This window comes from Gobio gobio (genome assembly GCF_949357685.1).
Source record: "Gobio gobio genome assembly, chromosome: 13".
NCBI lineage: Eukaryota > Metazoa > Chordata > Actinopteri > Cypriniformes > Gobionidae > Gobio > Gobio gobio.
This window is the reverse complement of record NC_137106.1, coordinates 23,252,866-23,280,155: the sequence shown is the minus strand read 5'-3', so window position 1 is coordinate 23,280,155 and position 27,290 is coordinate 23,252,866. Positions and strand designations below refer to the sequence as shown.

Below are 27,290 nucleotides of genomic sequence, written 5' to 3'. Positions count from 1 at the left end.
TGATCTTGTTATTGTCCATTATTATAATATAAAACAATGCCCTTATTTGATTAAAACCATTTAAAATACATATTTTTCTATTTTAATATATTTTAAAAATGTAATTTATTTAATTTAAGCTAAATTTTCAGCAGCCAGTACTCCAGTCTTCAGTGTCACATGATCCTTCAGAAATCATTAACAGTAAAATTTCTTCTTACAATAAAAAAATCACTTATTTGATTAAAAACACAATTTAAAAGAAAATCATTTAAAATAACTTTTTTTTAATATGCTGACTTAATTATCAAGTAAAATGTCTTATTATCTTCAATGATGAAAAGGGTTGTGCTTAATTTTTTTGTGGAAAAAGTGATACATTACCATTATAAATGTCCTTACGGTGACTTTAGAACTATTTAATGCCTTCTTGCTGAATAAAAGTATTAATTTCTTTTTTTTTTTTTTTATCTTCCTGACCCTAAACTTCTATTCTTTCATGCTTTCCAGCTCCTCACCTCTGGAGCGAAATCTGCAATGTGGCTTTTCTCCTTCTCAAGTGCAGCTTGAGAGACAAACATGGGGAAGTAGCAGTTCTCCACACCCAGCTTCTTGATCTCCCGGTCAAAGAATTCTTTGATGGCTTCCCAGATAGCGTAAGACCAGGGCCTCAACACGTAACAGCCGCTGACGTCATAGTACTCAATCATCTCTGCCTTAGTAATCACCTAAAAACAGCAAATACGATCATTTTTAAACAACTGAATAAAAAGAACTTTGTAAAGATAGCTCTTCTACAGTTTACAAAATCATGTGATCACAGTGTACCTGTGAGTACCAATCAGCCAAGTTTTCCTCTTTCTTCGCCTCCAGTCCCAGCCTACATTTGAGAAACAAAATAAGTGAATCTATAGATCCTGCTTGCAAATGCAACATTTCCTTAAAGGGTTAGTTCACCCAAAAATGAAAATTCTGTCATTAATTACTCACCCTCATGTCGTTGGACACCCGTAAGACCTCCGTTCATATTCGGAACACAAATGAAGATATTTTAGTTGAAAGCTGATGGCTGAGAAAGGCTTCACACAGGCCTCCATTGGCATTCAGTACATTGACACTTCCAAGATCCATGAAAGGCACTTAAAACGTCGTTACAAAGTCTATCTCACCACAGTGGCTCTACAATAATCATACAATGCGACGACAATAGTTTTTGTGCGCAAAATAAAATCAAAATAACACCTTTATCCAACTTGTTCTTGTCTTCCGTGTGCGCCTCCACGACGCATGCGCGAGAATATGACGTAGCGCCGGTGTTCGGGAATCGATGAAATACACACTTAAGCCCCATTTTGAGCACTACGCCGAGACCTAAAGCACGATCAATGTAGAATCCAACAGCTTAGACACGCGCGTCTTCCTCTGCTCGTAAACAAATCGCTTCTGGGTCATATGTCCGAACGCCGGATCTGCGTCATATTCTCGCGCATGCGTCGTGGAGGCCTACACGGAAGTCGAGAACAAGTTGGATAAAGGTGTTATTTTGATTTTTTTTTGCGCACAAAAACTATTGTCATCGCATTGTATGATTATTGTAGAGCCACTGTGGTGAGATAGACTTTGTAACGACGTTTTAAGTGCCTTTCATGGATCTTGGAAGTGTCAATGTACTGAATGCCAATGGAGGCCTGTGTGAAGCCTTTCTCAGCCATCAGCTTTCAACTAAAATATCTTCATTTGTGTTCCGAATATGAACGGAGGTCTTACGGGTGTCCAACGACATGAGGGTGAGTAATTAATGACAGAATTTTCATTTTTGGGTGAACTAACCCTTTAATACATAACTGAACATATTTTAGTGAAGTGTCCCTGAACACAGCTTACAGTCTGAAAAAAGACATTCAGACAAAAGAGACTGTATTCTGGGTTTAGTCTTGGAGGACAAAACCAGTTGTGGCAGTACTAAAACATCTGCAGAACTTTCTCAGGCCTCCATTTAAGTAGTTAACCATGTCTTAAATAAATAAAAAAATACAGGGCATTTGACACTGTACGGAATATTTTGCAATTTTGCCTCTCACCGTGTCTGTTTCTTTGACCCTTGGCCATCTCCTGCTCCACCTGCTCCAGAGTCTTGACCTTGTTGAGGTTTCTCTCCTCCCTTCTGCTGCTTACGTCCTCCTCCTCCTCCTCCCTGCTTTTCAGATTTGTTCTCCCGCTCCTTGCGGCTCTTGTCTTCTCCCCCAGTGTTCCCCAATCCTCCTGGGGTAGTCACAGGCTTGTACTCCTCCCCAGTGAGGGCTTTATACTGACCCTTCAGCTCAAGCAGAGTCTTCACAGCTTTATCAAGTTGATCCTTTAAAAAAAAAAAATTACAATAGCCCTATAAAATCACTTGCAAACAAGTTTAATAAATATTAAATTTTTAAACAAATTCAAACAAACCTTAGGAGCCTTCTCTGATTTAAGCCGTCTCACTTGCTCACCCTGCTGGGCTATGTCTGCAAACAGTGCTTGAGCCTGAGGGGAGGAGCTGGATTGAGGTGGGGCGGGACTAGACTGTGCAGGGGCAGGACCAGAGGAAGGAGGCACGCCTGGTTTGTATTCCTGTCCAGTTTGCTGCTTGTACTCAGCTTTAAGACTCAGCAAAAGCTTCACAGCGGCATCTAACTGATCCTGTAAAATATCAACATGACATCATGACTTTGCGTAAACATACACGCCACTTTCTAAAGCCAAATGGCGTGTTATCTGTACGCATTTTGAGCTATCCGCGTGCATGTCTACGCCGTGTGATTCCACGTGTATGTGTATGCCGAAACGAACATCATCTCCGCGTGTATGTGTACGCCCTGTGATTCCGCGTGTATGTCAACGCCGTGTGGTTCCGCGTGAATGTAAATGGATTTATAAACATACTAAATTATGCTTTTTTGAAAATGTAAAAATGCAGAATGTTTCTTGTGATGGGTAGGTTTAGGGGGCAGGGGCAGTGTGTGTGTGTGTGTGTGTGTGTGTGTGTGTGTGTGTGTATGTGTGTGTGATGGGTAGGTTTAGGGGTAGGAGCAGTGTAGGGGGATAGAATGAAACGGCGTTGATAAACACGCTAAAAAGCGATTATGCGTCTTGATAGCACGCCAAAATGGCATAGCGAATTGGCGTGTCATACATACGCTATTTCATGAGATCCGTCTGAAAATATGAACAATTGTTGAATACTGCTTAGAATCATTTAAAAATTAGATATTTAAAAACTATGACCAAAACTGAGAGGAGTCAAAAACCTTGGGTGCCTTGTCTGTTTTCAGGTTCCTCACAAGGTCTCCTTGTTGAGTAATACGGTCGTAAATAGACTTAGGAGAGCTGTCAGAGGAGGTGGTGGTGGTGGCGGCAGGCTGAGCTGGAGTTGATGGAGAAGCACCAGCGGGGGGAACTCCAGGTTTGTAGTCCTGCCCCGTCACCTGCTTATATTCTGCCTTCAGAGCCAAAAGCTGCTTCACAGCTGCATCAACCTGGTCCTAAGGAGGGAAGTTTTACATTTAAAAATTACAAATTAAACACGTTTCCTGAAATCGCCATAAAAAAATTAAACGAACTAAATGTACATAATAATAAATAATTATATAATAAATGTAATTATTATTTATATTTAATAATAATAATTATATAAAATATAAAGCAATTATTTGCAATGTTTTTGTAATACTATTTCAGTGGCTAGCTAAAGAAGCAAAATGTTCGGAGAAAAAAAAGCATTGAGTACCATTTAGGGGGGCCCCTGTGCAAAAACTAAATCCTGAAGGAAATATTAATTACATCATAATCTATGGAAAGATGTAACTAGCCTCTCACCTTTGGCGCTTTCCCGGCTTTGAGCTTTCTGACAACCTCACCCTGTGCAGACACATGCTCGTATATGGCAGCAGGAGAAGAGTCAGATGAAGGGGCGGGCTGTGGAGGAGATGAAGGGGCGGGCTGTGGAGGAGATGATGTGGAAGGAACCATGCCTGGTTTGTAGTCTTGACCAGTGAGCTGTTTGAACTCGGCTTTGAGAGCCAAGAGCTGTTTTACTGCAGCATCTACTTGCTCCTGTAAAATGAAGATGACGTGGTCAACAATGAAACCCCAAAATAAACAACCCCCCAAAAATCAAAAGATGGTTCAGTTATAGAGAGGTCTAAACATGATGTCTGATCTAAAACCTTGTGAGCTGCCTTACCTAGCTACCTTGTAAAGCGGCACATTTATTGCTGCTCTGCAAAATAACATTGGTGAAATCCAATAGGAAATTTCAATAGGAATTTGGGCAATAAGGACGTGAGGGCGGAGAACATTTCACGCGTGTTGGTAATGCGAAATTGCCACGTTGACCAAGAGAAATAGGCTTTATTTGAAAGCGAGTTCTGTATGACAATAGACTGTTAAAGTCAGCATGAAACAGAAGTTGAGATAGATATACGTCATAATAGGAAAGAAAAGACTAAGTGAAACGAATAAGAAAAAAATTGTACATTGACATTTTGTCACAAAAATTTACATTTTGTCCATCGTGAATTAATTCGATAGTTTGATCATTGTTTACTATTGCTATGATATCATGTGAGTGACTCAGTTGTCCCACTCTTGCACCAAAAAACACAAAAACAGAAGATATGTCGTTGCAAGCTAAGGGGAAGTCATTTTGATTAAAGATGACGAGGGTACATGGATAAACCCTTTATAATAAATAATGCAATATTCCAGAAAAAACAAGATTTGTCCATTTTGATTTCATGGGGGCTTTAACAATGGACTTTTTGGCCTGGTCAAATTTGTCAAAGTTTTGTGAATGTGACCGCATCTTAAGATTGCACCCTAAATGAAGCAGACCCTTATAAGCAACTAAATGGTAGATGGCAGGCTAGGTAGGCAGCTCACTAAATCCTGCAACAGCAACTAAAACAGACCTTGGGTGCTTTTTCAGTCTTCAGTTTTCGGACCAACTCGCCCTGCTCAGCGACACGAGTGAACGGACAACCGGTGGAGGCAGGGCTTGGACTTCCTGAGGCAGGAGCGGGGGCAGAGCTCTTCAGTGCTGGGGTGGAAGTAGGTGGGGCCATACCAGGTTTGTACTCCTGTCCGGTCAGTTGTTTAAACTCAGACTTCAAGGCCATGAGCTGCTTTACAGCGGCGTCCACTTGCTCTTTAGGTGCCTTGTCTGTCTTGAGCTGCCTGACCTGGTCTCCCTGAGCCACAATGCTGGAGAATAGGGATGAAGCGTCTCCTGATGATGATGATGGCGCAGGGCTGGAGACAGGAGCCACCTTGGCTTTGCTCGGAGGAGCAGACTCAGCCTTCACCTGTAGGAGGAAAAATATGAAGAGTGTGATCATTTTCTTAAATGTTTGACTTGTTAGGAAAACAAATGGATGGATCCAATTCTGTGCTCACAGGTTTAGCAGCTGTCTGGCTCTTGCTCTTGTCCTTGGAGCCAGCAGTGGGCATCTCTTTTGTGTGTCCGTCTGGGATATAGAGCAGAACACAGGGACTCTCCTTGCAGCTGTGGGGGCTAAACAAATATATCAAATTAAGTACAGAATTACAAACGGAGCATAAAAACATACAAAATATATTCAAATGTTCATAGTTACAAAATATATTCAAATGTTCATAGTTACAACAGATTCATTAGACTGTGTTAAACAGATTAAAGGTGCAACCTGATTGGCTCATAAGGCTGATCACAGATATAGAAACCCCGTCTCTGCAGCTGTATGAGGTCTCCTTTCTTCAAGTCCTTCAGGCAAGGGTCTCCTATCATCTTCTCCTCTATCTGGAAACAAAAATATATATTTTAATACACAAGCATTTAAACAGTATATACAGTTTAAGTCTTTTTAAAGATTGTAATACTTTTATTCATCAAGGACACATTCAATTGATCAAAAGTGACAGTAAAGACATTTATAATGCTACAAAAATGCATTTCAAATAAATGCTGCTCTTTTGAACTATTAAATAAAATAGTGAAAAAAGCCTATGGTTTCTACAAAACTATTAAGCACAACTTTTTTCCAACATTGATAAGAAATGTTTTCTGTGAACAAAATCAGCATTTTAGAATGATTTCTGAAGGATCATGTGACACTGAAAACTGGAGTAATGATGCCGAAAATTCAGCTATGCTATCACAGGAATAATCTTACTGTTTTGACTAAATTGTTGCTCAAATAAATGGTGAGCATAACTTCTGAATGGTAGTGTATTTTTGCACGTTTTTGTGTAATACCTCATGTAGTGCCATATATTGTATGTAAATAAAGCATAGCATTTGACAAACACACAATTAGAATAATACAAATGGCTTTTTGCAATACGATGGAACGGTTAGGTCAGAATTCAAGAGATTTATGTCCGTTTTATTTCCACAAATAAAAGTAGCCTACAACAGAACTGGAGGCATGAGACTGACTTATTTTTGGTTTTGCTGTTCACACAACCAAAAAAACTGCTCAACTGTGGCACAAATGTAACCATAGAAACACAGATAACACCCCAACAGACTTGAGTACCACACCTTGCTGTTCTTGTTGATGTAATCCTTGAAATCATCATCTTTGCCCAAGACTGGTTTGGTAATGAGGTGTTGGTAGTTGACGCAGACAGCGGGCAGGAGGGGGGCACGGCTGGATTCCGCGAGCCAGGTGATCTTAGTGGTCTTTTTATAATCGGTGTTCTCCAGGTTCAGACGACCATCTAGAGACGAGATCGCTCCACTGCTATCCCTGCAAGCACCAAGAAAGATGACATCAGCAGTACATCTACATGTAAATGCGCATGTATAGAGAAAAAATATTATAGACCTGTGTAACATGACTTGTATACTTGTAGTTCTACATGCCTGTGAAATACTAAACCATAATAATGAGCCTTTAAAATATAAACGAAGCGCTCAAGCGCACACATAAAACTTGCCGCAGCTCACTGGCAAAAGTAGTGATTATGAATGTGTCAACAAAAAAACAGAATGGAGACTCTGAATATTTTAATAATCTTTTAATAAACTACTGTTTTCTGTTCCAGTGTCAGCTGCAAAGATGAAGTCGACTCGTCGTCATTTCAATATAGTGGTGCGCTTATAAATAGACATGCACGTTAAACATGTCACGGTACTAATTTAGCTTCCACATTCCACACAAACACTAGGATATGCACATAAAAGCGCATATTTATCTAGGTTAATATTATCAGAGCGAGCGGCCATGTAAAGTGCCTAACTTTAGGCTATTACTTGCATGTTTCAAATGATAAGCCATGTTTTAGGTTGATGAATAATAAGCAAATGTTTGGATTTCCTGACCGACATAATTACCACATGTACCAGTCGTGCTAATAATCTGTCCATCACGCACTGTGCGACTTCGGAACTTTCATTGGAGATTTTTTTCTTGTGACCAACTGACTAATTAAAATCTAAGAAAATGTTTTAAATCCGGGTGCAGATTTTAATTAGTGCTACTGTCGGAAAACCAGTCGGATGCGGTTTTAAGCACTACGGGTACGGGCGGGTGCGAATTTACAAAATTGGACCCGTGCAGAACTCTGACACAAAGAAAGGAGACTTTTTTTTTTTTTTTTTTAGTTTTACCTGTGGATTTTGGTGATGATGATGTTTCCCCAGTTGATGAAGGTCACAATCTCGCCCTCTGTGAAAGTTTCTGCGTCACCACCCTCGATAAAGACCTTTGGCCCGTACCACACCTGCTTCGTTCCTACATCTGCATTCTGCAAATCCCCACAAAATAGGATGTGACTCAAATGACAGGGCCCACTTTATAAACATGTCTCTCTTTATACATTACATACATATGAATTGATGGAAATATTTTTTATGGTACTGACAAGGGGTGCGTGCAGATTTTATTACCTTGGGATGCTTGGCAACCTCTTTCATTTCCTCCTTGGCTTCAGAAACGAAGACTGGCACAACCTGTGAGCTTAGTAGGGCAGTGTATCTTGGGGCTATTGGGTCAATGACCTATACAGGGAGGGCGAGAGAGAGGGGAACAAATGATTCTTTAGATGGGTACAAAGCTTTTTTGCCCTCAAATTGCTCTGAATGGTGGACAGATCGACTAATGAAACAGGATGAACAAGGACAGATAGAGAAGAGTGATATGAAGAGCAGGGGAAGCCAAACATTGTACCAAACAGACTGTAATAGCCACAAAGTGCATAATAATCACTGCCTAAAACAGCTTGGAGCCTTTAGATTTCATTAGGTTTAAAGCATCAACAGTAAGTATTAATGTTCTCTGACTGGGAAATGAGGGAGTAGACAAAAGATATCAGGTTTTCAGAGCGAAAACAAGAGTTTGAACTGTGTCCCTGGGGAGCACTTAAGCTAAATAAGATTGACTGAACACCATGAATCTCTCAAACTTATTTTCACTTTCTACAGAATCTGCCAGAAGCTGTATGAGGGGTGGAAATGAGCGATAAACACAGATAGAAGCTGCATATGAGAGGAAGTCAGAAGGAAAAAAAAGAGCAAGACATTTGTGCCTTCAGTGAATCAAAGGTGCAAGATTACAGACCAGGGTTGTCCAAATACCAATTATTTCAGTAGGCGATACAATACCACTGAAATTTTACAATTCTACATTTCTTAACAATCAACTTTGACAGCACAGCAAAAACTAACATACTATGCAAGTAGTGGTTGACCAATATATCGAAGGCAAAGCAGATACATTGGCTGGTATTTGGCTTTTTTCCATGTAATTATTCTAGTCAAAAAAAATAAATAAAGGGAGAGGACACTTGAATTCTCAAAATCATGTTGACATCATAATATACAGCAGGTCTATCAGATTGTAACGTCAAACTTTTCTTATATGTTAAAAGAGCAGCCAGGAAAATGTTTGTGCTCCATGGAAGAAATAATATCAAAAGGTTTGGAACGACTAAATGATGAGAGATTTTTAATTTTTGAGTTAAGAATCCATCTTCCAGATAAATAATCTGGACTTTTGTGAAAGCCATAGATCAAGAAATGGTTATAGGGAAATGAGGTGCAGACAATAGAGGGGCAGGGGAAACACGAGGAAGAGGAACAAGAGGGAGGAGGAAGAGGAGTAGGAGTACCTTTTTACAGCTAACTGGCAGCTTGTAAACAGAAGAGTGAGATGCACTTTAATGTAGAACTAGGGACACAGAGCTCAGAGACAGACAGAACGGGAAGTGTTTCAATGTGATATGATATCACAAGCACTCGGCTACTACCGCTCCTGTGCCAACCTAAATCCGGGCACTCTAACCAGAAGTTGACCTATTAGAGGCAATGGCTAAAATTTCTCTGAACAAACCAAGAGGTTTTAGAATTCCTTGCGATAAAAACAACATTCCTCCTCTTAAACAAATAAGTACCAAGAGTTTGTAACTATCCCTTTTATGGTGAAAAAGGGAGAGTTAACCAAAAAAAATGAAAATTCATAATCTACTAACCTTCGTGTCATTCAAAACCGGTAAGACTTTTGTTCAACTTCAAAATAATGAAACCTGATTTCTTTACCTCCACTGAAAGTTCCTCCAAAACTTTCAAACTTCAAAAGGTTCATAAAGACATTGTCAAAGAGATTCATATGAATCAAGCAGTTTAATCTGACAAGGTCACTTTATAAGATGAAAAGATCCAAATTAGGCTTTGAATTTACATATAAACATTGATTAACGCACATACATAGAGCGCATCAAATATGGTCAACAGAAGCTCACCCGTAACTTGCAATAACCAATGAGGTTTGTTCTCATGCATCACGCATGTCAAGCGTGCATGTTTGAGCTTCTGTACATCATTTTTGTATGTGCTTAGATCAATGTTAATATGTGAATATAAACTGCTTGATTCATATGGATTACTGTCTTTGTGAACTTTTTGAAAGGTCAAAGGTTTTGTTGGAATGGACTTTCAATATAAAAACAGAAATCTCTCAAGTTTCATTAAAAATATCTTAATTTGTGTTTCGAAGATGAACAAAAGTACTGGGAGTGGGTTTGGAATGATATGAAGGCAAGTAACTTATGACAGAACTTTTGTTTTTGAGTGAACTAGCCCTTCAAAATCAATATTCACCCAAAAACAGCAAGTAATGTAAATAATGACAATTAGCATTTTTGGGCGAAGTATTCAATTAAAGAAATGGGTGGGGGGAAAAAATGAATCGGTGAAAAAAAAAAAGAATGGTGTCAAAACAAGAAAAGAAGAAAAGACTAAAGTTAGCTGCTAATGAGCGGTTTTAAAGAGTTTAGGTCATGCTTGATGCAGGAAATGAGGTGTAGATAATACGTCAGATGCAGAATTACAAATGTGTGCAGCTTTTGAAAGATGGTAGCTATAACACTTGAAATAAAAACTAGAATAAAAAAAATCTAAACAGAACAAGTGGCTCCTGTTTTAATTACGAATTATTATTAAGAAATCACTTTTTTTTCTGACTTTAATAAACAACAAGTAAATGCAAGTGCATTTAAGTTAGTCACAGAGAATGAGAAAGAGTGGGAGGGAGGGTGAGGTGCAAATGTAAAAGGCAGAGTGAGGCACAAAAGGTGACCAGAAAATCTGGGCTGGAGAGATTAGAGGCCAAAGTACTGAAAATTAGTTTCAAATTAAAGTTTTGATTGACAGAATGTTGCTGAAAGAATGCAGAGATGTTAGCCAGCTGTTCAGGGTATTTAAACTAGTGAATGAATGGGATGACAAGGACCAGCTGGAGATTAGGTGAAGTCATGATGGACCCTGGATTTGATTTTAATATTTACCTTCTTGTTGAACGCCCAGATCTTGTCCCACTCCATATTGACTACAGATCTCGAGCCTCCCTGTAACAGTGGAATGGACAAAAAAGATTGTGAATCAAAATGATTAAAGAATTCAATCTTAATGAAAGACTGCAACTATAATTTATATTAAAAAAGTAACTAAATTACATGGCAGAAAAGTTCAGTTTTAATAGCTATAATAGCTAATTAACCCTTCCGTGCATAGAGGTCACTACAGTGGACAGCTATTCAAAAAGTATTTTCTTGCATATGCATGGGTTTTGATGGCACAGTTGCACATCAACCTCTACAGTGGACAGTGCATCAACCTATACATTGTCACCAACTGGCAAGTCGATTTTTTTCCCCATCAAAAAAGATGGCCAGTGGCCAGTCAGAAATGTCAAGTTGCCCCAGAATTTCCATCCCTTCTTTCTATCCTAGGAGACTCTTGCAGGTAAAACATTTTTTGTAGCATCAAGCAATATCTAATGAGTCATATCACAGTTACATTTTCCAAGTAATCAAAATATTGATTAATCATCTGTCCACTATAGTGGACATAATGCATATATTTCAGCTACAATTCATACTATTACTGTGACTATTGTTTTTGAAACAATGTTATTGATTGGTTTGTTAAATACACACAATATTGCTGTGTTATTTCTGTATTATGTTAAATCTCTTCAGTTTAAACCATAAACGCATGCGGTCCACTCTAGTGGACATCTGAAAATCTCTCTGAAAAACGTGTTAAAAAAATTACATTTCAAATCTTGTTTTTCATGTCGTAAGAGCAATAAGAACACATAGGAAAAAAATCCTTATCATAATTCATATATGAAAGGGTTAAGATAATGGACCAATGATGTCTTTTTGGTGTCTATGGACAGTGATTTTACCAGTGAGACGGCAAAGAACAGCCATTACTTTGGCAAAATCATTGTAACAACTTTGTGGCTTTTGTATTCTTGCCCAAAAGTTTTACTAATTGCAGTAAATACACATACCTGAGCAGCAATGAATTGTTTGAGTCCCTCCACAGTCATTCCTCTACGTAGCACACCTCTGACTGTGGGGAAACGAGGGTCATCCCTGCAGAAAGGAAAGATGGGGAGAGCAAGAAAAACTTTTTACCATGCAATCCAAAAGAGTTCTTTTCTATAAAGTGAAGACAGTGAGGGCTCTCATGATACTCACCAGCCATCCACATAGCCCTGGTCGACAAACCAAGTGAGCTTCCTCTTGGAGAGCACAGTGTTGTTAAGATTGAGTCGGGCGTACTCCCAGATGTACGGTTTACGCAAACCAATCGCATTTATTACCCAGTAGTACTGCTCGTCTCTGTCATGGTACTCAGTGGTACGCAAGGCATGAGTCACCCCCTCAACACTGTCCACAATGGGGCATGCAAAATCATATGTGGGGTACACTCTGGATGGAAAAAGAGAAAAGTATAAGAAGAAAATCAATGAGGAAGCGTCATCATACTGCATGTATGATGTAGTGTTAAATTCGTTAATGTTCTTCAAAAATGTTTTTTTTTTAAATTACACGTTGAGTAAATTAAATCTTGCATATGAACTGACATTCTCTTTATTTGTGCTTACAGGAAAGAGTGCAATAATTTTGATGAAAAGTAAAAACACTACTTAATAATCACGATTACAATTTTGAGAAAAATATTCGTAAATATCAGATTAACCATTATACAGCATGACTAAACATGACTCTTCATTGAACTAAAAAGGACATTTGACAAGACCAAGACTAAATGAAAAACAGCTAGTATGCTAGTAACACTAACATGATGTTCACTCACTTGTAAGTGTAGCCAGTGCGAGGATGAGAAGCGTTTTTGCAGCGGTACAGTGTGGGGTCACGCATGCAGCCATTGTTGGAACTCATGTCAATCTTCGCTCTCATGCAGCAGGTCTGGCCACGCTCTGAGCCTTTCTTCATCTCCTCCCACAGCTGCATGTTCTTCTCCACAGCTGAGGAGAGATGAACAAAATGTTCAGTTTAAAACCTCAAATTACATTTCCTGTGAAAAACAAACAAATAATAAGACCAGTACTGGTGATGCTCACAGTTGCTGCGGTTGGAAGACTCGACCCTTTGCTCCCTTTCTTGTTTCATGACATCTGGAGGAGTGTCATCAATGTAGGCCTTGCCTTCCTGTAGAAGTTTCTCCGCCATGCGCTGGATAGCAGGAAAGTGATCGCTTGTGTAGGTGAACTGATCTGGTTTGATCTGTAGCATGGCCACATCTTCCAAGATGACCTGTAGCAAAAAAAGGTGTTAGCTTAGCCAGGGATGTCTACAAATAATTATTTGGAATTTGTTCTAGACAGTTCTTGGTGCTCCTGCCAAATATGCAGGCTCAGTTCAAATACAGTGTTAATTAGTGAGAAAGGGAGGATATGGGCCATTTGTAGAGAACATAGGCAATAAGTGTGTATTAAAGGAGGAAAAATACCTTCTCAAAGTCCTCTTTCTCCTTCTCAGGGTTGGTGTCATCAAAACGCATGATGAGCTTGCCCCTGAAATTGACCTGGTAGTGCTGGTTGAGTAGAGCTGCCTTTGCATGACCAATGTGCAGGTATCTGAGGAGATGGAAACATAAGAATGTGTGGACATACAGTAAAACTGGAGTGCTGCAGGTCATGTCAAGTGTAGAAATGGCAAGTGGGAGAGATAAGGAAGGCTGCCCGAAGTTGGAGGATGTGCCAGCGTCGTATAAACGCCAGCTTCACACCGCTCGCGCAAGCAGTGCGTTGGCAGGGCAGAAGCAGTGCGTATGGAGAGCGCGCGTGCATTCACACACTGGCAGCGTTTGTCTCGTGCAGCTGAACCGCGGCTCGTATATTGCAAATACAGACGAATTTTGTCCATTCTGTCACATTTTCCGGTGTTCTCCTCTGACTCCTGTCTGTGTTGTGCTTTGAATTATGATGGGCAGCAAATGCGACCGTGTTACCCTCTGTCTGTCCCAAACACACATGCATATAACAAAGTTCACATATAAGTAGTCCACATGATGGTGGGCCTTCACAGGCCTTTGAAGTTTGGGCAAAAACTTCTGGCAGTGTTGTGTTTTCATGTATTTTATAATTTTTTTCACAGCGCTGGATGTCATATGGTGATTTTGAAACACACGGAACACTTCACTACATGATTTCATGTTGAAATGTGTTATTTTGCATGTTAATCAGGTCAGCTGCTCACGCTGAATTGAAGCCACAGTGCATTGTTCTGATCAAAATGAACATGATAACATGACCTCGGTAGACAGCGTAAGCAGGTGACAGCCAGTTAGGAAACAACTTCTACATGATATAAAATAATGTATCCTTAATTGTGGATAATTAAGCTTTATATCATATGCTGAAGTAAATTTCTGGAGTGTTAACGATTAATAGAAAAAACAACAACAAGAACCGTACAGAACCGAAAACCGTGACCCTAAAACCGTGATACGAACCGAACCGTGGGTTTTGTGAACCGTGCCACCCCTTTATATATATATATATATAGGGCTCGACATTAAGCCTGATCACATGCTTGCTTGAAATCTGTCATTCACTTGTCCGAGTAAAAAAAATTGCTTGTCCGGATGTTTTTTTTTTTTTTTGTAAATATAATCTATTCTGAAGCAATATTCTCACCAGTGTTCAATCAGCTTTGACATATTTAAATAGGCATATTTGTGATATTTTTACCTTCGATAAAGGGCATCTTTCCATAATCTTATTAAATATAGGCTATGCTTCAGCTTTCATATAAGAAATGTTGGAAAGATGAAACTAAACCACCAGTAGGTGGCGGCAGGTGACCGTCTTAATGAGTGAGTCATTGAGTCGATTTGTTCAAACAGCTGATTCATTCAAGAATTAGGCGAATAGGTAATTGAATCTTGGATTCAACCGATTCATTCAAACGCTGAATCATTCAATAACATGCTGCTGCTGTGACATGCGTTACGTTTCTGTTGTGATATTTGTTTGGAACTATTTTCGCTGCTGAAATAGAACAAAAACAGCCCATATTGCATCTAAAATGTAAGTGACTTAATGTTAATTAATTGTTTATGGAACTGGCGTATGAAATCAGTGTCATTTTCAGTCGTGATAGTATTCAGGAAAACTAACAACACTCTTGTTTGTGTGATGTTGCTTAACTGTATCATATGTTATGAATATAAAAACTACACACTTTTAACTGTGTATGTTAACGGAGTTTCTTTGTATGAGCGGCGCTCATTTGTTTTCGATTTTCTCCTCGAGGCTGCGCGAGCCTCAACAGCACAACCTTGTTAACGTCAGTTCGTTTTATATTATTATCCACTATCGATCTCCACTTGCACTAATATGTGTAATTATTAGGGCTGGGCAAATTAACGTGTTAATGCAGGCGATTAATTTTTTCAGCTTAACGGATTAAAAATATTTAACCAAATAACGCAGCCTCCGTTTTTATATCCATTTTTGCCTAGCGTTACATTATAATGATCATGCTCTTATTCATGTAAATGCTTCCAAGCGCGACAAGACACAAGAGAATGTGCTGTATGTCAATGTCCTGTCTCTCTGTGTGTGTGTGTGTGTGTATGTCAATGTCCTGTCTGTGTGGCTGCGTCTTATGTCAGCTAATCGAGGGACATTCTGACACACAACACACACACACACACTCGACGTGAGACGGATGCTCACATAGAGTTCTCTTTTGCTCTTGAACAAGCAATAACAACAACACAGATAAACACACACACACACACACGACGTGAGACGGATGCTCACATCGAGTTCTCTTTTGCTCTTGAACAAGCAATAACAACAACACAGATAATTTTGAGTATTCTCATATTAGGAGTCTTAAATTAGTCAAATAACGTCTTAAATTAACTTAAAGAGTTGTGAGAAAATGAGATGCGCGGGACAGCGTGTGAGATCCGCGTCATGTTCGTCAGCGGCCGTTCTTAAAGTGACAGGAGCACCGATGATGCCTGTCATTAATGTTCATCAAAGAACAATGGGAACAGAGAAAATTGTAGCTTTAATGATGATTAATCTATATTTCATTTATTATTTATGCAGTTAAAGGTGTTTGATAACTATTACATTTCTGTATATGTCTAACAGGGAAGGCCACAGGTAAAAATAACATTTATTATAAAGGGTTTATGTAAAGATTGTTTTAAGTTCACTTAAATTAAAAGTAGTTTTTTTAAAGCCTAATAAATGTTGAAATTGGTAGCTTTCAGTTATACTGTAATGCAGTGGCGGGCCGTGCATTTCACACCTAGGCCTTCAGTGGTATCCGACCTGAATTAATTCACCTCTTAAAGCTACACTGTGTGATATTTTCCCCCATCTAGCGGTTAAAAGGTATATGACCATCCAGTGAATATTAGTTTCTCTTCCTCTCAATTCCGATTTCATTTTAACTCCTACGGTGGCTGATTTAGTCCAAGATTAATATGGCTTTCAGTTCGACCTCGTCCACATTCGACACGGTGCCATCGAGTGTTAAAACGCGAAAGGCGAAGCTTGAATTTACGGGCATGTCCCTCTTTGGCTAATGTACTTTCAAGATGGAGGAGCAACATGGTGACCCACATTCGAACCCCTTACCCGTATGTATTTTCAATGGCATATTATAAACTTACGAGAATACTTTACTACTTGAAAGAAGTAAATATACATTAATGAGCACATATATTTTTGAAAGAACTAAGTGTTTTTAGCTAAGAATGAATTAAAAAAAGTTACACAGTGTAGCTTTAATGAAATCATCATGACGCCACAGCTATAGAAACCATCAATATTATACAGAAACGCAGACAGGGCGTTGCGTCTCTCATGGAGCGAGAATGAATGATTAAATCATTTAAGAGTTATTAATGCAGGAAACCCAATTGACACAATTCAATAAGTCTCCTTTCACTGCAGCGCCACATAAGTCATATCTAACAGAAGCATCGATCCGCTCTGGGTTTTCCGTGCATTTTTGTAGTAGGCTAACGTTACCTTTTGAGTTCTCCGACCACGGAAAGCAAATTGTAGGTTTTTTTGTGCATATTTTACACAAAAGAAAACGTAACACCATAAATGGTTCTTGAAAAATCTTACAGACAGAATGACAAATTTATTTCAGGTGAGGTTCAAAGATAATACAAAGTTTTTTTTACATTTAAACCTCACAAAACTATATTTTAATAGTATGAAAATGTTGTAAATAATATATTAATAACGAAAATAATAATAATTTTAAAAATCGATCATAAATTTACAAGAAAAAATAAATCATTCATCACGGAAAAAACGGGGCACGGGTTAGCCAGCCCAGCGTTGACTGTAGGATATAAAAAATGTAAATAAAATTCATTATTGCTTAACTAACTCACCAAAATAGGCTATGTTTATGATTATTACACAAAACATGCCAATGTGTGCAGTAAATGTACTGCTATTACCCATCCTCTCAAATAAATCAAGATCCGCTGGACTTCAAAATCAGCTGGTAATACATTACAGTCCGTTCGTTTTTTGCCGTGACAGATCGAATAGCGTTCTGTGACTGTGCGTTAAGCTGGAGAAGGCAGTATGCGGGAATTTTGAAAAAGGCTTTGTAAGTATGTCAATTAATACATTAATTTCTTCCACCACTGCTGTAATGTAATGTCATTAATGTATAATAGAGACTTTAGTATCAGTGATACTGGCCTTCATTCATAAAAAGATGCCATTACAACACATATTTAAAATATACATTTCTTTAAATTGTTTCTACATTAATTTGGAGAGTAACTGAAATTATTACAATATTAAAATATAAAAAACTTTAAATATTAAAAACTTGCGATTAATTACAGAAAAAATGCGATTAATTAGTTAATTTTTTTTAATCGATTCCCAGCACTAGTAATTATATTATACTGAATGCAGAATCATTATTGCACTTTGGTGATTCCCTAGTTTTTTTTTTTTTGACGTTTTAACCAGGATACTTGTCCGTCGGGCAAGTAAAATTCTTTTTCACTTGCCCCTTCAAAAAAATCCACTTGCCGCGGACAAGCGTTAATGTCGAGCCCTGATATATAATATATATATATATATAAGCGTGAAAGACCTTCATTGTATAGATATCAATGCTACTTACCCACTAGCCTCTGGGGGAAACCGCACAATTACTTTGCCCGTCTCAGCACCAGGGAGCTCCACAAACTTTCCTAGATCCTGCTTTTTTTCCTTCTCCACAGGCTAAAAACACAGTTTGGAACTTTAAAATTAATCAGTATAGGAGATGCATTGCATGTTTGTGGTTTAAAGTTATTTAAAAAATCATGCAAATTACAACTTAATGAATGAACAACTTCATTAACATTTAAAGGCATGTTCAATTTTAGCTGTAAACATAAATGTGACTTGATTCTAACTTTTTTTTTCTTCAACAGAATCAATAAAACTGCAATCGTCTGTCAGAAAGCCAACAATATATCCCTGGGTTGGTAATAAACTCACAGTGGCTTTGCTGGCGGAAATCTTGCTGCCCCATTTACTACCCACAGAACTGAATGGCACCTGAGAGCTCAGGAAAGAAAACCAGCGGCAGAGATGCGGGTAGGAGCTTGGTTTGGCCTGTGACTCGCCATTTCCTTTAGAGAATTATAACAAATATTAAGATATCAGAAGTATAAGTATATATATATATATATATATATATATATATATATATATATATATATATATATATATATATATATATATATATATATATATATATATATATATATATATATATATATATATATATATATATATAGAGAGAGAGAGAGAGAGAGAGAGAGAGAGAGAGAGAGAGAGAGAGAGAGAGAGACAGAGACAGAGACAGAGACAGAGACAGAGACAGAGACAGAGAGAGAGAGAGAGAGAGAGAGAGAGAGAGAGAGAGAGAGAGAGAGAGAGAGAGAGAGAGAGAGAAAATCTGCTAAGGGGTAATAATTGAACAACAGTTTTAAAAGTGTTTTTTTTTTTCCAAGCGCCCCAAACAAGAGAATTCTCTATTTTAAGCCTCAAGCTAAATGCATTAGTGTTTAACATATCTGTCAAAGAGCATGACAGGGTGTGTGAGCGTCCTCAGCGTAAAAAGTTAATTTTACAGCTTATCCTCATCTGTAAATGTTACTAATTCATGCGAGTATTTCAATTTTTCATGAAAGCGCATCCTGACAGTCAGCATTAAGCTTCAAACTTCACTGAACGAGCGCTGGCGGGGCGAGGCGTGCGTGTCAAACAGTCAGAACGCAGTCAAGAGGGAGACAATTAATATTCAGCGCAAAAACATTCATTTAGCTGAAATATTTGCTGTTGGATGCTAAATTTAGGTTTAAAAGTCAACATGTATATATATATATATATATATATATATATATATATATATATATATATATATATATATATATATATATATATATATATATATATATATATAAATTAATTGTCTAATTTGTCTTATAGCCAAATGACTGACCTTTGAGAGCAGCCCAGATGCAGAGGTCAGCCAGTGTCACACTGTGACCCACCAGGAAGGTTCTCAGTGCCAGAACTTTATCCAGATCTGCCAGTGCAGAAGACAGATCTGACTGACCACAGAGACGACGGGCACTGAACTCCAGCCAGTGATCAACCTGTAAAAGACAGAACATAATCAAAACATCTGTTTTACAATTTTCTGTAAAGTGTCTTTGAGTACTTAGAAAAGCGCTTACAAATTAAATGTATTATTATTATTATTATTATTATAAAAACATTGTTAACTGATGAAATAATTGTAATATGCTATAGAGAGCCAGTGGAATGTATGATTACAAAATCTAACCTCAGTTTGCTCCATCATGTTAGAACCATACAGTCCCAATGCCGGAGCCACTCGGGCAAGATAACGCGTGATGGAGTTCACGTCACTGAACTGCACTTGACTGAAGGAGAGACACAGAATTAGAGAAATGGGAAATTAGACAGAACAAGGCATAAAAATAACAATACAAGAATAAGTGTATACATGTATCCATCTAATGTGTCCATAAAAATCTATAAATATTATATTATAAAGCACACACTTCTACTCTCAAACAGGCCATATACTCACTCAGAGACATGGAGCATGGTGTCTTTGCCCTCCTTCACAGAGAGATTGACACTGCCCTTCACATGTTCAGCAGTCAACAGCGCCCCTACAGGAAGAGATGTGAATTACAGAGAAAACCAGCAATGTATGTCTAATAATTCACCTGCTGTGTGCAGCCATGCAACCACAAATCTAAACTGAAAGTGGTATGTTCCTGCATTTGACCAATTATTTCCAAATCCTGTAATATAATTCTGCACATAGATGCACACATTTTTTTTACATAACATCCTGGTTTATACTTCATTGTTGCCCTCCTTTTATGAACAACATTAGCTAATGCATTGGAAAATTAAATTGGTGCAAACAAATAGGCTACTCCTTTAACTGAGCTGTCACAATAATATAAATATGCACTTTTTCAAATTGTGAAAGGTTGAGTGAGTAGAAAAGCGCAACCTCAAATTTAACAGAAACAGATGTGCTTTAATTATAAAGTTACATTATGAGATGACCTTTAAACAAACAAACCAAACTGGTCCATCTAGATTCTGTGCTCATTAATCACCATGCAAATCATTTTTGTGGTTTTTCTAGTTCAGTGCCTCTTATGAACTATTTGTATTATTCTGATCCTGTATCGCAAACAGAGCACTAGCAACACCAAGGTCGGGAATGCATGAACATTTAATTTTTTCAGAATGATTGACCGATTCACAATTTCAATTTTGATATTTTTAATGTTTAACTAGTCAACTTAAAAATGTAACTAAAAAGTGATTCAGGTAACATTCTCTAGTCGAGATCGATATAGGATTTAGAAAGTAATAAGTAATTAAATACTTTTTTGGATTGGAGTAATTTGTACAGTATTCTTAATTACTAGCCTAGAAATCTAGACGCACCCTAGCAGCAGAATTTATTTTGCCACGAGTCTAGTCTAGCAACTCTTGGTAGACCTGAAAGCTGGAAAAACCAAACTCTGGTCAGACCAATCACAGCGTGTGTAGAGTCAGTGGGTGGGCTTAACATAATGACGGCACGTCACGTCAGAGTTGCGGAGGTTCTGCGTGCTACTCGTAAACAAAGAAGCTGACGAACAGTGGTCTTTTGAATCGGCTTTGGCCGCGACTCTGGAAGACTTGGAGTTAAGCTTTTCTTTGAGAAAGAACAAAGAACGGCACTGAAGTCATTCTTAAGAAAAGAAGATGTGTTCGTAGTTTTGCCTACCAGATACGGCGAAGGTCTATCAACTAACGTTAGCTCGGCTTCACCTTTTGCTCTGGTTGGTTGTGGCGCTCATGGCGCTATCCAAATGGTGCAGAGGGAATTTGAAAGACAACCGGTTATCCCGCCCCTCGGATTGAGCCCTGCCAATGGTGAGTTTCCAGACCCAACATCTTGATGTGGGCCTGGCTTGTCAGGCTTCTTAATTACATTATTGAAGATGTAATTAGTAACTAGTAATTAATTACTTTTTTAGAGTAACTAACTCAACACTGATTGTCAACATGTCTAATTGTAACATTTACTAACATTTTTATTCAAAACCGCAATTTCTCGATTTAAAAATAATAAAATCATGGCAAAACTTTAATCGAAAAAAAGTTGCCCAGCCCTACATGACCTTTAATATGTATATCTCAAATGCAACACTAGGTGGAGTGACTGCAAAGAAAAAAAAATAGCATTGATCATTTCATTTACGAGATTCCTTCGAAAACCCTGATTAATCCAGTAAGTGCAGTATTAATGAGTGTGTCATTGAATCATTCATACAAACCAATTTAACTGATTTTAAAATAAATTAATTCAAATGAATTCAACTTTTTGTGACTGCAGTAATTAACCTTTTGTCAGAATCTCTAGTAAATTACATGTAATTATATTTAGCTGTTTGTCCAGAATCGTGGGAGAGTTGCAATCTCTATTTGAAACAATAACAAAAAACAATTCTCAATCGCTCCATTTATCCAGAACCATGCAGCTCTAACATACACATATGTTAAAGAGGGCTGCACGATTCTGTATATATATATATATATATATATATATATATATATATATATATATATATATATATATATATATATATATATATATATATAAAAAGTGTGTGGTGCATTTTCCCTTGTAGAGACATATTAACATAAGTTTTGCTTTCAGGGATGACATGGAGCTCTTTCTGCAGGAATAATTATGAGCTTAATTATACGTTTTTAAAACGATTGTTTTTATTTCAGTTTATTATCTTGTCTTATTGGTTTCAAATGCACATTCTACTATTTCAAGGCTTTGTATTAAATGTTTATTTTGAATTTGATATGATTAAATACAATATATGTATACTCTGCATCTTTAAGTGCTGCTTGTAACAATATGAACATGAAAGAAATAATATCACAAAACAATAAAATGGAAAACATTTTACAACAGGGTTACTTTAGGTAAATGGACTGGATAAAATGAATATCAATGAGCACTGTTTACAGCATTTATTCATAAACATTTCTTGATATAATTTTAAAATTAAACTTTTTAAAACCTGAAACTGCTGGCACTGCAGCTGGATACTACGGCCTCAATACAGCACTTGCATATCTCCATAAATATATGCAAGCATTTCATCCATGGCATTTTCTGCTTTATATGCATGAAAATTCTCAGAATTTCAGTACTGATAAAGATCAGGTTTGACAATTAAGGTTTGTCAACAATGTCTGAGGCACCCATTTACTGTATTTACTGCATACAACCAGTCACACCTAATTTGGTTTCGGTTTATCCCACAGGTTTTGCAGCGACATAACACGCCCATTAAAAAGATTTCACTCTCATACACGTATAAACAAACAAAGAATTATATAATCCTGCTGCTCAAAGACAGGTGTGGTGGAGTAAGTAAAACAGATTCAGACAGCTCTTTCAAATGACTTGCATCAGCCAGTGACACAGCTTCCCCAGCACTGGATGGCGCACTTTAAATTCAAACAATAAATATCATTCAGCAACTATAAAAAATGTTTTTCTTAAATATATAGCAGAAAGGCTCCAGAGTCAAGCAAGAGTTTAGCACTGTCCATGACTGCAAACCTCACAAAACTCCCTCTCACCATCATAATAATGAAAACATGCATAATACTTCAGAACCACTTTTAAGGAAGCAGTCCCAAACTACCACTGCTGTAAATCATCTTGATTTGAATCTATTCAAATTGAAAGCGTTGAAAGGCAAGAAAAGCCCAATGAACATCGGGAATGGCAGGCAGATAATTTTAGAGTAACAGTTATGCCACGACGGCACGAGGATATTCTGCGTGTCAGTTAATTGAGCCTATGCGCGAGCTCAGCTGCAAACTGCAATGTAGTTTGTAATATATGCAACACATCGCCTTTGTGCTTACCTAGAGGTGGGTTGCTACTGTTGATCGTTAAGTTTAGTGCCATATCGTTCCTGCTGATCTTCTCGTAATGGCCCTGGCTGTCACACTTCCAGCATCAAACTACTTCACGAGCCACAAAGCTGCTCAGCGCCGCCTGCTGTAAGAGCGCAGCAGTGGAATGACACGGGCAACACTAGACCCCGAAACAATGGTTCCGGTCATTTTCATTTGCTCTGTGCAACGGCATCCCCCCGTGTTATTGTGTGTGCTCCCCGTATTTCTTTTTAAGAAATTGTACAAACATTCATTTTCAGTAACATCAGTAAATAGTAAAGTCTGCGTTTTAGTTTAACGTTCTGTTCAGTCATCTTTCGCTTTCATTTCACTGAAAACACGCAACGACAGTGCCTATGAGTGACGCTTTCAGGCCTCACATTTTCCATAATACAGGTTTAGAAAAACATTTTGCGTCTTTTTTTCCCTTTGTTTTGTTATTGCCTTTTATTTTACGATTTAATTTCTGTAGTAAATCTTTATCCATAAAACAAATAGCACCAGCCTATTTGCAATTGCATTAGTAAAGTTACAAGGAATTAAATCTTAAATATGATCGAAGTCACAATTGTTAGATAGGCCTATAGTGTTAGACTTTTTCAATTATTAGAATATACGTGTGTGATATATTGCAAATGAGACATGTAGCCTAAATGAATGCTTCCTAAAGGAGGCGCTATAAGCCTTAAAAATGCATATTTTAGCTCAGGTGAGGTGTCATAAACTACAGTTGTATGTTGGTTTTAATACTTTTAACAGATTTCCTAAACTCTTAACACAGTTAACACAACATCTGTCTGTGTAGGCTTTACATTTAACACATCTATTGTTGCTTTTACACAAAATATAGTTAACACAAATTTAAAATGTTTTAACTTTTACACACAAGCTCAACCAAAACAATGGATTTTTTTACTGACAATGCTTTAACACTGTATATGTCAGAACAGATAACACCATGTTCTAAACCTTTAACCTTATAGACTAAAGTCAAAGTGAACAGCTGTTCATGTGATTCTCCAGCTAGGAGCACTTTTGGCACTGTGAGCTTATGGAAAATTCACTCTCTTAAAACACACTTAAAACAATCTTCCCAGCTTCATTAATTTGTCTTCTAACACAATATAACAGTGGGCAGTTTTAGAATACCATGGAATATTATTATTTTTAACAGTTTTTCTGAAGAGCGCTTTCAAATATGTAATTTCCACCACTTTTCAATTTATGTATTTTATTACAATATAATATTGTAAAACTGATTATATAAGATTATGTATCAGTCAACATGAATATTGTGAATTGAAACACAAATATATCCCCTGTATTTTATTCCATTGGTACTAAGAAACAGCCGATTGAAGTTGTGCAAATATACAAATCACAGCTGATTACCGTCTAGGAATTGTTCAGGTATACAGTAAAAGAGGGCCTCTTTGGGCTTATCTTGTGTGAAAAAGGAACAATAAAGCAACACAAAGAAAGTAAGAAAAATATCTGCACAAGGGAGAGGAAGATGAGTACCAGGACAAGGGAGAGGAGTGGGACAAGGGCAAGGGAGAGGAAAGCCTGAGGACAAGGTAGAGGATGAGGAGTTAGAATGCATGCTGGCGCTCAAAAAAGTGCCAGAATTACGGTAACTGATTAAAATTAGATCTAATATCATAGACCATGTCATAAACCAAAGGCTATCATACAGAGAGGCTGGTGAACGAGTACAGCCAAATCTCAACTGGGACACAGTGGCATCCATTGTCCAGATCTTTCCAGAAACCAACAGGTACACTGTAAAATGTTTCTGTTAATTTACACCCAAATTTCAACATGATTAACCTGTTATTTTTAATAACTGCGCCTTACTGTTAATTTTAGGAAATATATGTTAAATAACACCTCATTTTTGTTATTTAACACTCATTGTTAAATAACACCTCATTTTTGTTATTTAACCGCAAAATCGAAAATCCATATGCAATGTTAGCTATGCTTATTGTAATAAAAAAAAGTTATTATTAATCAGTGGACAAAGTTAACCATTTAATTTATTTCTTTCTTTTTTTAGGTTGCTAAACAACGACTGATTCAATCAATAGTCGACGGTGCAATCCATTAACAAACTAAATATTGTATGCATTTACTGAATGAAGATAATCTTGCATAGCCTAGGCTATTCCACAGACAGAAATAATAAAGTTTGAGATGTTTTCTGTGCATGCGCAAATGTGTTTGTTATCGTGGGTGAAAAATTTCCTTTTATTACCCTTAACTCCGGATTTTATGCGAGACGGCCTATACATTTAGTTGTATGTGTGTGTGTGTGTGTGTGTGTGTGTGTGTGTGTTGTTCTTCTTCTTTCTGAACACGGTGTAAATATCGGTAGGCCTATAACACGCAGCACGCTGGCAGGCGCCTTATATCTATTGGCGCCACTATCTGAAATAACATGTTCATACAGTATTTTTTTGCATTCTGGGCGGGAGCGTAGAAGAAGGCGGCATTTGAACCGGCAACGAACACGGAGATCCATGTCAGAAGATCGCGGTGGTTACATCGACCAAAATCACAATAATCCGGTGAGATTAAAGAGTTTCTTGAAAGTCATGCATAGTTTTAACATCTATCAGTGATGTTGATGTATACTAAACGCCACGGATTTAAACCACATGAAATGAGTAACTTAGCCAATGAGCCATGGTTTCAAGCTAGCAACATTTCGATAGTTTGCCATTAATTTTAGAAACAATGTGCTTATTTTAATGTCCATTTATGTATACGATCTAAATCTATAAACAATAGGCTAACGTTAGGCATATAACTTTTAAGTTGTAATTCCGTGGTCAAGTTTGTGTGGCATTCGTTGCCATGTGCACGTCTGGTTAAAGCAGACTCATCCTGAAAATCAAACGGCCAACATAAATCTATTTACTGATAGCTGTTTATGATGCTAGATAGTTGGTCTAAGACTATTTGATGAATTAATGTCAGCTGCTTGTCTTTGATGTATTATAGCTGTTTGGGCTACCAGATATGTTGGTTTGACATTTTATGTGCAGGTTTTAGCCTATCGATGTAAATTAAATCCAGCAAAAACAGCTACTAACGTTACCCGGCTAGTGCAGTATCTAGCTATGTGAACAGCTATTCTCTTTTAATTGCATTGGCATAGTGCTTTTTTTTTTTTTTTTTTTTTGCTGTTTTGATTATCATTGAGTTGTAGATAAATGTTTACATTTGTTTTTTTTGTTTTTTTTTTTATTACAGATGCAGATGATGCAGGGTAATGTTTCCATCCCTGATCACACTGCTGTTCAAGATGCACGACCACAGATGTCAGCAATGAACATGAGATATTTCTGTGATTGGTCTGATCCATGTGTGCCTACATTTGTAAGAATTTACCTTTCAGTGTTTGCATTACAATAAAAAAGTTAATTTCAACACGGAACAATTCGTTTTCTTTCACTTAAGTGTTATCTGATGGATTATGCCTATTCTTGTATTGACTCAAGCTAGAATATGTCTATAACAATCAGTACATGTTATATTCTAACCCTAATTAACAATATTTAATGGAAACAAAACAAATGGTCATTTAACAGGAAAATAATGGTAACACTGCTGCCAGTTGTTCCCTGTTTTTTCTATGATTTACAGTAAATTCCTGTTGAAAAACATTACGGGGAGTGCACTGTTAAAAAACATTAACAGGAATTAACCGTTTAAATAACAGCAAAATAATGGTAACCCTGCTGCCAGTAATTTCCTGTTATTTAACAGGGAAATAATTAACAGTGTAGTTGGGTAATATAAGCCAGATGTCTTCAACCCTGCTCCTGGGGACCCACTGTCCTGCAAAGTTTATTTCCAACCTGCTTCAGCACACCTGTGTATTTCCAACAAGTGATCCTGAAGAGCTTGATTGGCTTCACCTGTCTGTAATTAGGG

The 27,290-nt window shown here is 37.5% G+C and overlaps 1 protein-coding gene across 2 annotated transcripts in view; it reads right to left on the bottom strand.

Annotated features, from left to right (window-relative positions):
* eprs1 (glutamyl-prolyl-tRNA synthetase 1) overlaps nt 1–23,469 on the bottom strand; it is a 31,623-nt gene extending 8,154 nt beyond the window's left edge. Inside the window, exons 1-25 of one of the 2 annotated variants that reach the window (XM_079833242.1) lie at nt 23,316–23,455; nt 19,933–20,017; nt 19,663–19,762; nt 19,315–19,471; nt 18,306–18,439; nt 17,944–18,044; nt 13,262–13,388; nt 12,873–13,065; nt 12,605–12,776; nt 11,983–12,216; nt 11,793–11,877; nt 10,780–10,839; nt 9,106–9,126; nt 7,886–7,996; nt 7,607–7,743; nt 6,536–6,743; nt 5,679–5,791; nt 5,410–5,527; nt 4,926–5,318; nt 3,832–4,068; nt 3,264–3,497; nt 2,425–2,655; nt 2,061–2,335; nt 808–859; nt 498–707 (exon numbers count right to left, since the gene is read on the bottom strand). In XM_079833242.1, coding sequence (XP_079689368.1) covers nt 498–707; nt 808–859; nt 2,061–2,335; nt 2,425–2,655; nt 3,264–3,497; nt 3,832–4,068; nt 4,926–5,318; nt 5,410–5,527; nt 5,679–5,791; nt 6,536–6,743; nt 7,607–7,743; nt 7,886–7,996; nt 9,106–9,126; nt 10,780–10,839; nt 11,793–11,877; nt 11,983–12,216; nt 12,605–12,776; nt 12,873–13,065; nt 13,262–13,388; nt 17,944–18,044; nt 18,306–18,439; nt 19,315–19,471; nt 19,663–19,762; nt 19,933–20,017; nt 23,316–23,358 — 3,831 coding nt within the window. In that variant the 5' untranslated portion in view covers nt 23,359–23,455. Of the gene's footprint in view, nt 1–497; nt 708–807; nt 860–2,060; nt 2,336–2,424; nt 2,656–3,263; nt 3,498–3,831; nt 4,069–4,925; nt 5,319–5,409; nt 5,528–5,678; nt 5,792–6,535; nt 6,744–7,606; nt 7,744–7,885; nt 7,997–9,105; nt 9,127–10,779; nt 10,840–11,792; nt 11,878–11,982; nt 12,217–12,604; nt 12,777–12,872; nt 13,066–13,261; nt 13,389–17,943; nt 18,045–18,305; nt 18,440–19,314; nt 19,472–19,662; nt 19,763–19,932; nt 20,018–23,315 lie in introns of both variants that reach the window. The other variant, XM_079833243.1, reaches the window with a different exon arrangement.
* Nucleotides 23,470–27,290: the final 3,821 nt, after the last annotated feature.